Below are 10706 nucleotides of genomic sequence, written 5' to 3' on the forward strand. Positions count from 1 at the left end.
GTCCCCTTTAAGTATCTGAAAATTTTCTTCACAACCATCAAATGTGATTTCTTTGGATTGGCTTGAAATCTTGCACACAGACATGTTGCAAACATAATGTCTGGTCTACTAACAGTTAAATACAACAAAGATCCAATCATTCCTCTATAACCTGAAATGTCTACACTTTTTCCCTTTTTTATCTTCATCCAACTTTGTAGCTGTAGACAGAGGTGTTGATGCAGGTGAATAATCAACCATACCAAACTTCTTCAATAAATCCTTAACATACTCAGTTTGGCTGATGAAGATTCCATCACTTCTTTGACTGACTTGAAGTCCAAGAAAGTAACTTAACTCTCCCATCATACTCATTTTATATTCACTCTACATGAGTTTTGAGAATCTTTGGCATAGCTTTTCATTAGTAGAACAAAGATAATATCATCCACATAGATCTGAACTAGGATCATATCATCACTATGCTGCTTGTAAAAGAGAGTCTTGTCAATTATACCTCTAGTGAATCCATATTTAAGCAAAAATTCTGACAGTGTATCATACCAAGCTCTAGGTGCTTGCTTTACTCCATAGAGGGCCTTGAGCAGCTTGTACACAAAGTTTGGAAATTATGGATCTTTAAAGCCAGGTGGCTGTTGCACATAAACTTCTCCTTCCAACTCTCCATTAAGGAATGCACTCTTCACATCCATTTGATACACCTTAAAATTTGAGTGTGCAGCAAATTCAAGAAAGATCCTTATTGCTTAAAGTTTTGCAACTGGAGCAAAATTTTCACCATAATCAATTCCTTCCTCCTGTGAGTAGCCTTTTATAACCAACCTTACTTTGTTTCTGGTGACAATCCCATTTTCATCCATTTTGTTCCTGAACACCCACTTTGTTCCAATTACATTTCTGTTCTTTGGTGCATGAATCAATTCCCAAACTTTGTTTCTTTCAAACTGATTTAGCTCATCTTGCATAGCAGATATCCAATTAGGATCAATTAGAGCTTCCTCAGTTTTCTTAGGCTCAACTTGTGAAAGAAAACATGCATGAAGACATTCATTTGCATTTGCACTTCTAGTTCTCACTCCAACAGTTGGATCACCAATAATTGCTTCTCTTGTGTGACTCCTATCCCATTTCCTGGTGTGAGTTTGTTGACTTGAGTTTTCTGTATTTTTTTCACCATTGACATGACTTGCAGAACCTTCTCCTCCTTCTCCTCCTGAGTTTGTACTATCAAATTCAGGTGTTTGAGATGAACTTCCATTTTCATGGTTCACTTGTTCAGTTGACTCTTCATCCATTCTGTGATTTGTGTTGACCTCAGTTTCATCCTCAGAATCACTATCAATGTTGAGATTTTCAAATTTTAGGGCCTCGGCTTCATTTTCATCAAGGCGTTCCAAGACTGGACACTTGTCATCATCAAAAGTTACATCTGTGCTCTCTATAACTTTCTTTTATTCAAGCACATAGACTTTGTAGGTAGTTCTCTCCAATGAATATTCCCAAAAAAATTGCTTCAAAAACTTTAGAGTCAAATTTTCCTACATATTTAGAGTTGTCTTTCAAACATAGCACTTACTTCCAAACACATGAAGATGCTTCACAGTAGGCTTTCTTTTAGATAAGATTGAGTAGGGTGATTTTCCAAGATTCTTGTTAATGAGATATCTGTTTTGAGTGTAACAAGCAGTGTTGATAGCTTCTTCCCAAAAACTTGTTGGCAGTTTGGCATCATGTATCATTGTTCTAGTAGCCTCTACTAGTGTTCTATTTTTTCTCTCAACTACTCCATTTTGCTGAGGTATTCTAGCAGCTGAGAATTCTCGAACAATGCCCTTTTCTTTGTAGAATTATGTTAAAGTTGCATTTCTGAATTCCGTGCCATTGTCACTCCTCAATCTTTTAACACATTCTTGATCTTCAGCCTGCTTCTCAATCTTCTTGATGTGTTCAATTATGATATGTGGAGTCTCAGCCTTAGAATGCATAAATTCTACCCATGTGTACCTTGAGTAGTCATCCACCATCACAAGTGCATATTTTTTTTCTTGAAATTGATAAGACATTTACTGGTCCAAATAAGTCCATGTGTATAAGCTGCAAAGGTGCACTTATAGAATTCACAGTTTTACTCTTGTGACTTGATTTCTTCATTTTTCCTTTTTGACAAGCTTCGTAGACCTCATTTTGAGCAAACTGCAGATTTGACATGTCTCTCACTAACTCCTTTTTGACTAGAGTATTAATTGCCTTGTAATTTAAGTGAGAGAGCTTTTTATACCACAACTTGCTTTGTTCTTCCGATGCCTTGATGTAGAAGCAACAAATTCCATCCTCATTTGCTGAGTCCAGGTCTGCAACAAAAAGCTTCATTTCCTTGATCCTTTCAAAGAAGTTTCACCAGTCTTTTTGCTGATAATTAGGAATTCTCCTTTTTCAAATAAAATATTGAATCCTTTATCTGTAAATTGGATGACATTCAGGAGATTCACCTCAAGACCAGCTACCAGTGCTACATCTTCAATGACAACATTTTTAGAAAATATCTTGTCATATCTCATTGTGAAACCTTTGATGTTGTCTCCAAAGGTCACTAATGGGCCACCCATCTCCTCAAATTTTGATAGCAGGGCCATATGTCTTGAGCATCCACTATCTATGATCCATATGACCTTCTTCACTTTTCCCTGCACACAATGATGATTAAGTGTGTTTAGCAACCCAAGCAGTGTTGGGTACTTTCTTCTTGTTAACAGATTTGGTAGAAGTAGAATTTGATGATTCAGAAAGAATAGAGTTCATTGATTGATGTGCATTTTCCTTTTTAACTGAGGACTCAGTATTGACTTCCTTAAGATCTACTCTCAGCTTGTGAAAACTTGTCATTACTTTTATGTTGCAAGGTATGCAATCAGACTTGTCACAGAATGAGTAATGATCATTCGCTTTTACTTCATTATACTTGCATGCTCCCAAACTTGGCTCACTAACAACCTTTTTATAAAGATGAGTTAGATGATTTGTAGAGCCACATTTCTGACACTATTTTCTAGGAGCATCTGCAACAAATGCAAAGTTATTGCTTTTGTTTATTCCAACCTTCCCATTTCTATTTTTCTTCTTCTTTCCTTCATTCTCAGCTTTAACTTCCTTGACTGGTTTCTTGGGAGTTTGGTTTACTTCTTCCCAGCTTTAGAAGTTGGAGTTGTTTCTGTGCATTTCTTCTCATTGTCCTCATCAGCAAGTTCTTGCTTTATGATCAACTCATCTTCACTAAAATGTACTTCACATGCTTTGAACAGTGGTGAATCAACCTTTCTCAATATAGTTGGGACATCTTCATTGACTGTTGCCTTTCCCTTATCACCTTCAACTTTCTTGTTGATGTTTAATGCATCATAATCCAAGCCAATAGCTATGTTAGCACATGGATTGTTCTTCTCATGGTACTGACCAACTAGTTGGGATGCATTCCTGAATGACTTCAGTTTCACCTCATTCTTCTCTATCTTTTCTCTTAACACATCTTCTATCTCACTAACATACTTGAGCTTGTTCTTTAGAATATTCATTTTCTTGCTTGAATGTCTCAAGCTCCACAAGAAATAGTTCAAACTTTTGTTTCTCACTCTCAAACTTTTCATTAGCTTTTGATAATCTACTGACCTCCTCAGTAGCTACTACCATGCCAGTATGAATGTGGAACATTTCTATGCTCATCTTTTCAACAGTCTCCTTATATTGACTTTCATTTAAATCAATAGTGGTAAGAGTTGGTACCTGTATTTTTTATGAGGATGAATCTCCTTGCTCCAAGGCCATGAATGCATATTTTCCTACTTCCTCCTCATCATCATTATCTAAATCATCCCAATTCTTTCATTTTGCAATATAAGCTTTACCCTATTGCTTTCTTAGAAGAGCCTCATACTTTGCCTCCAATTTAAGATAGGCCTTATCCTTTTTCACTTTCTTCGGCTTTCTGCATTCGGTAGTAAAATGGCCCAATTTATCATAATTGAAGCACCTGATCTTTGACCTATCAACAAATCATATTTTGTACCCATTTTCTGCTTCCATAGTTGTACCGTGCCTTTGCCTTCCAAATGTTGTCCTTTTTGGATGTTTTTCTCCTGTTTTTGAAGAAATTTGGCTTCTTTACTCTAATTTTAGAGAATTTTCTTGCTAAGTAAGCCATGGACTGATCTAACTCATCCAGTTCATCCAAATTATAGAATTCATCCACTCCAAGTTCAAGAATAACTTGCTTCTGTGGTTCCTTGTTCTTTTGCTCATTAATTGAAGCAACTAGAGTCTGGATTTCTAGTTCATCATCAGATGAATGGCTGTCATTAACAACCAGTGCACTTGATCCATCAACAATGTTCCCTTGACCAGCTCTTAAATATTTTCTTTGGATCATTTCTAGTTCATAGGTTTTTAGAATACCATATAAAACCTCCAGTGCCATTCTGCTCAAGTCTCTCCCTTCTCTTATAGCAGAAATCTTCTGTTCTATATGGTCAAGAAGGGTGAGAAAAAACTTTAATTTAACCTCCTTAGCTTCATAGTATTTGTCATGAAGTTGCAAATCATTAATAAACATATTGAATCTTTCAAAGACATCAGTTATACTTTCTTGAGGTTTAGCCATGAAACCCTCATACTGAGACACAAGTATTCTCCTTTGGTTGGATCTAACTTCCTCTGTACCTTCACACAGAATCTCTATTTTCTCCCAGATTTGTTTGGATGTGTCACATTTGACAATGTTATTGTACATGACATTGTAAAGTGACTCTATCAGAATTAATTGTAGACCACTGCCAGGAGAAACTTTTTCTTTCTCAATGTCTGTGTATTTTGAAGGATTTTTAGGACCATAGTAAGCTGGAATTACCATGTCTCCTTCTATACACTCTTCAACCCTTTCCATAGGAATAAAAGGTCCATTCTTCAAGATCTGGATGTACAAGGGGTTGGCCATCCTTAGAACAACATCATCTTCTTCCATAATATGTAATTAGTTTTATCAAAGGCTAGTATCTTTATACTACTTATCTTTTGTGTATTTATTCTTCCAATAGCTTTAATCTGTTTGCTTTCAGATTTTGCTCTGCTACCACTTCTTAGGTAATAAATACAACACAGAGGAGATGAATGTGTTTTGGATATTGTTATGCCCGCTTTCGGTCATAGGCCCTAAACAGGTCCCCATGGGTGCATTGAATAGCTGGACTCTCATGTGTGGGCTAGAATCATGGATTAATGTGACTTAGGCCAGCACATACGGGCTGGGCTCGTGATATGCGGGTTGGGCTCGTAACATGTGGGCTGGGCACATGATATGCGAGCTGGGCTCACACTTGTAAGGTAGGCTCACACTTGCCATCTGGGCTCTCATACGCGAGCCAGGCTTAGGTGTCCACACGTGAGGTGGGCTTAGGTGTCCACACGCAAGGTGGGCTCAGGTGACTTCACGCGGGTTGAGCCCATGAGCCCACATCTTATGAAAACAAAGATAACCTAGTATTTATTAAATGAAAAGGAAGACGGTGCGGGCCGAGGTGACCAGGCCGGCCCGCATCAAAGGACTTTGTGTGCAACATGGAAAGTGACTCATAGATGACTGAGTTGCTCGTAAATTTTGGGGCCGAAACGGGTTATTCCTATAATTACGGGAAGAAATGCGGAGATGCCGCGAGATTGTAGGAAGCGTGTGGAGCCGGTCGAGATTTACGTGACTAATTGGCTGAAGGCCTAACTTTATCGTGGGCTTGGGCTGCACGGGTTGGAGAATCCTAACCCTAGCCTACGTGACTTGTTTCCCAAGAACTACGTGAGGCTTGATCCCTATAAATAGGGTACGTAGGCACTTGTATGAGACATGAGTCGACACTTGATAGAGAATAACAAACCCTATTCTTTCTTAAGGAGTCAACATACAAGCTCAGCCACCACCATATATAACCTTCCTCCGCCCTCAAACACCGTCCTTGATCCTTGTTCCGCCTATCAACCTCCACAACACTATTATACGAAATTTTCCCTATAACAATTGGTGCTAGAAGGAGGGGTATTTCATTTTAGGGAGAAGAGATGACCAAAGAAGGAAAACAAGCGGCGATACCAGGAAGCGGGGGCAAGAAGAAGGACCAGAACGAGGTCGAGCACATGCCCCCAGAGAATCAGGCGCCACCTCCACCAATCGCAACCGTGGATGGGCAGGCGATCATGACGTATCTCAAAGGGCTAGCCGATCAGATGAATCAGATCAAACCCTGGATGTCAAGGGTAGAGAGAAGCTCGGTCCAGAATGCCAAGCGTAAGGCACGCCGCCTCAAGGTCTCTCAGCGTAGCTGGAAGGGCAAAGGTCCTCAAAAGAGGCTGATCCACGATTTTGATGACGCGGAAACTGAGACCAAACAGAAGAAAGAGGTATCGCATAAAGAGGAAGATATACCCCAAGGTCATGATGAGCGGGGCAGCCAGATCTCTAAGAGATCGGGGCATAAGCCAGCTTCATCTGAGGCAAGGTCGACTAGTGTGCTAGATCGTGTGGGTAAAAAGCTAAGCGAGCATAACCTCAGGCTTAAGTTAGAGAATTGCAAGAAAAAGAGAGAAGAAAAAGAGCCCGTGGATCAGAAAGGCTCGAAAAGAGAACGCGCGGCGACCCCTCCTGAAAAACGTTAGCGCACCTTGCCTCAGAGGGAGCAGCGACGTAGACGCAGAAACAATCATGAAGAGGAGTCACAAGTGCGAGATGGTGGAGGAGGACATCGCGAGCGACCTCAAGGCTCATACCATTCGAGTAACGCGGGTGGTGACAGAGAAGGAGAAGTTGTTAGAGTAAGAGAACTGAGGAGGATCTTAGATGAGATGGAGTGAGAGAAGAGGGGACACCCAACCTCGGCTGCCCCTTCTCTGTTCACGGCTGCCATCCGATCATCCCCCCTTCCTCGAGTATTTAGGCACAACCCCGACCTTCTATTCAACCGTGAAGCCGACCCGGCGGAATACCTTATACAATTTAACACTGAGATGGAAGTCTATCAGGTGCCGGAGATGACCCGCTGTAGGCTCTTCGCGGAATCACTCAGAGGTAGTGCCCAACAATGGTTCTCCAAGTTGGGGTATGCTAGCATAAGGACATGGCGGCAATTGGAGGACTGGTTCGTCAGACAATTTCAGTCCACCCTCCACTACTCACCTCCTGTGGCCACGTTAGCCAACATCAAGCAAAGGGAGGGGGAGCCCCTGGAAGAATACTTTTGTCGGTTCAACGCCGAAGTTCCCAAGGTGAAGGGAGCAAGTGAGCAGACCATTAAGATTTCTTGATTGCAGGGTTAAAAGAAGGGTCGAAATTCTGGAAGAGCCTCCAGGCGAGTGAGCCGAGAACCTTAGACGAGTTCTATGAGTAAGCTGAACCTTTTAAGAGGGTAGAGAAGTTGATGAGAGAGCTGAAAATCAGCGAGAACTATTGAGAGAAGAGAGACCGATCTTCGAGCCCTGATGAGAGGAGAAAGACGTATCGGTGTAGCTCAAGCCCCAAAAAGTCTGCCCGAGGTAAAGAGACAAACAAAGATTCGAGGAGACCTTATATAAGCAAATGGCAGACACACACCCCTCTGGTAGCCTTTATCGACCACATATATGCTACCTATACTGGAAAGGGGGTATTTAGGAAGGCAGCCCCTCTCACAGACTATAACAATAGGGACACTTCGAAGTATTGCGCATACCATGAGGCCACGAGGCACGATACAGCTGATTGCAGAAAATTGAAGGATGAAATCGAGATGTTGATAAGGCAAGGGGAGCTTACAGAATGGGTTGTCAAGGAGGTTCAAAGGCACATAATTGATTATCATACCGTCCCTCCTCCACCCCCAGAAGATAAAGAGAGGGTACCTCGAGCCGGAAGCATTCATATTATTCTAGGCGGGTCTCACATTGGCGGAGATAGCCGGAAAGCGATGGACAGGTATACCCGAGAAGCAAAGGACAAGCCCCTCACCAACGTCAACCAGCTGAGCCAAAGGCCCTCGGAGCTCTTCGAAAGGGAGGCTGATGACATCGTGTTTAGGGAGAATGATGCCAAATGGGTGAATTACCCTCATACAGATGCCCTGGTTATAAAAATGAAGATTGGGATGATAAATGTTCACCGAGCAATGGTGGATACCGGGAGCTCGGATGACGTTTTGACTTATGATGCCTATAAGAAGCTGGGATTGTTGGATAGAGAATTAACCTCGACGGGTGGTCACCTATACGGGTTTACGGGGAACGCGATTGGAGTGAAAGGGACAATTAGGCTCCCGGTGACCATAGGATAAGAGCCCTATGTGGCCACCCAGATCACTATGTTCACGGTTGTAGACCGGCCTTATGCCTACAATGTTATAGTGGGTAGACCCCTTATGAGGGCAATGAGGATGATGACCTCGATCCATCACATGACGGTAAAATTCCCAACCCCCACGGGGGTAGGCTTGTTGAAGAGCTGTCAATATGAATCGAGGGTCTGCTACAACCAGGCACTCAGGGCGGCCGAGTCAGAAAATGTATCAAAGGAGATGGTCCAACCGGGTGAAGATGATGTCCTCATGGAAGAGGCAGAGGGCAGGAAGAGAGTACGTCCTGAGGGACACGAGACTTGTAACCTAATTTCAATTGAGGAGTTTCCTGAGAACTATTTCGAGCACATGGGGATTCAGGTGGAACCACGCCCGAGGGCCTTGCTGATGGAAGCCTCTTAGCCCATCATGTTGATACAAGAAGGGATTGTAAAAGAGGCAAGTGATGAAGAAGAAAGCCCAGAACAAATCACTGCAATACTCAGGAAAGGGAAATGGGCCCACGAAGAAATGACAACAACTATGGATCTGCCCAAAGGAATCATTCGCACTGTCACTACGACCTCTGAGCGCTTGATAAATCCGGCCCGAGCTCACCAGCCTGTGCTCGAGGATACGGAAGGCTTAACAATCACAGAAGTGGGAGAATCTAGTGAGGCTCGAGCAGACTTAGACCCAAGAATGCCCCCAATGATTGAGAGGGCTGGGGTCGCAGATGACACATTCCCGATCCTAGTAGACCCAAATGATCCCTCAAAGGTACTTAGAATAGGCTCTAACTTAAGTCCTAACTTGAGGGATCTAGCCCGCTTCCTGAGAAGAAATTTGGACGTCTTTGCATGGTCACACTCTGATATAATAGGAATTGCCTGAGGGTCATGTGCCACCGGCTCAACTTGGACCCGAAAAAGAAGGGGGTTAGACAGAAGAGGCGGCCGATTAGTGGAGAGAGGGTAGAGGCCCTCAGAGAAGAAGTAGATAGACTAATGGAGGCAGGGCTTGTAAGGGAAGCCTTCTACCCCATGTGGCTGGCCAACCCCGTGCTTGTCAAGAAGCCCAATGGCAAGTGGAGAACATGTGTGGACTTTACCGACCTGAACAAAGCTTGACCGAAGGATAGTTTTCCACTACCCCGAATTGACCAGCTGGTTGAATCTACAGCTGGGCACACACTACTTAGTTTATGAATGCTTATTTGGGATATAACCAAATTCCAATGTATGGGCCAGATCAGGAGTACACCTCCTTTATCACTGATCGGGGCCTCTATTGTTATATTAGGATGCCTTTCGGGCTCCTTAATGCGGGGGAAACCTATCAAAGGCTGGTGAATAATTTTTTCAAACATCATTTGGGGAAGACCATGGAGGCTTATGTAGATGACATGCTTGTGAAGTCAAAAGAAGCAAAGGATCATGTCCGTCACCTATCGGATATGTTCCAGATCCTAAGGGAGTACATGATGAAGCTCAACCCACAGAAATGTGTGTTCGGGGTCGAGTCAGGGAAATTTTTGGGATTTATTATCAACTATAGGGGCATTGAGGCCAACCCCGCCAAGATACAAGCCCTACTCGAGATGAGATTCCCCCGACGGGTGAAGGACGTCCAAAGCTTAACGGGGCGAGTGGCTGCCTTAAACCACTTCGTCTCAAAGTCCTCTAACAAATGCCAGGAGTTCTTCAAAGCAATTAAATTAGTGGAGAGTAATTTTGAGTGGACATAAAAGTGTGAAAAAGCCTCTCAGAACATAAAGAAGCATCTTAGCAGCCCTCCAATGCTGTTAAAGGAAGGAGAGATTTTGGTCCTATACTTGGCCGTCTCTGACTTTGCAGTAAGTGCGGTATTGGTTCGAGAGGAGGATGGTATCCAGCTCCCGGTATATTATGTGAGTAAAAGGCTGGCTGACGCGGAGACTCGGTACACGAGCCTCGAGAAATTAACATATGCTCTGATCCTGGCCTCCCGAAAGCTCAGGCCCTATTTTTAGGCGTACAGGGTAAGAGTACGAACCTCCTACCCCTCAGGCAAGTAATACACAAACTAGAGTCTTCTGGTCGAATGCTGAAGTGGACGGTTGAGCTCGGACAGTTCGAGGTGGATTATAAGCCAAGGACTGCAATTAAAGGCCAAACCCTAGCCGATTTTGTGTTAGAATTTCCTCCACATCAAGAAGTGGAGTCGGGAGCCCTTGTTGTCATATCTAGAATAGAAGAAGTCAGGTTGGAGAGCCAAAATAGTGCCCCATGGTGGAGCCTATTTGTGGATGGAGCCTCTAATGGTGATGGTGCAGGAGCTGGAATTGAGTTAATCAGTCCGGAGGCGCACAAGATCAGACGCGCGACTCAT

At 42.9% G+C, this 10706-nt stretch overlaps 1 protein-coding gene across 1 annotated transcript; it reads left to right on the top strand.

Moving 5' to 3' along the window:
* The first annotated feature begins 7038 nt into the window (after positions 1-7038).
* Positions 7039-8336, top strand: LOC141685605 (uncharacterized). The gene is made up of 2 exons (XM_074490700.1): positions 7039-7309; positions 7633-8336. The coding sequence occupies exons 1-2, from the start codon at positions 7039-7041 to the stop codon at positions 8334-8336; spliced, it is 975 nt and encodes a 324-aa protein (XP_074346801.1).
* Positions 8337-10706: the final 2370 nt, after the last annotated feature.

The sequence above is a fragment of the Apium graveolens genome, chromosome 9 (genome assembly GCF_009905375.1).
Source record: "Apium graveolens cultivar Ventura chromosome 9, ASM990537v1, whole genome shotgun sequence".
Lineage (NCBI taxonomy): Eukaryota > Viridiplantae > Streptophyta > Magnoliopsida > Apiales > Apiaceae > Apium > Apium graveolens.

Coding starts and splice junctions, on each gene's coding strand:
- LOC141685605 (XM_074490700.1), top strand. CDS start 7,039: ATGGAAGTCTATCAGGTGCCGGAGATGACCCGCTGTAGGCTCTTCGCG. Junction 7,310..7,632: donor TCCCAAGGTGAAGGGAGCAA/GTGAGCAGACCA, acceptor CCCCTCTGGTAG/CCTTTATCGACCACATATAT.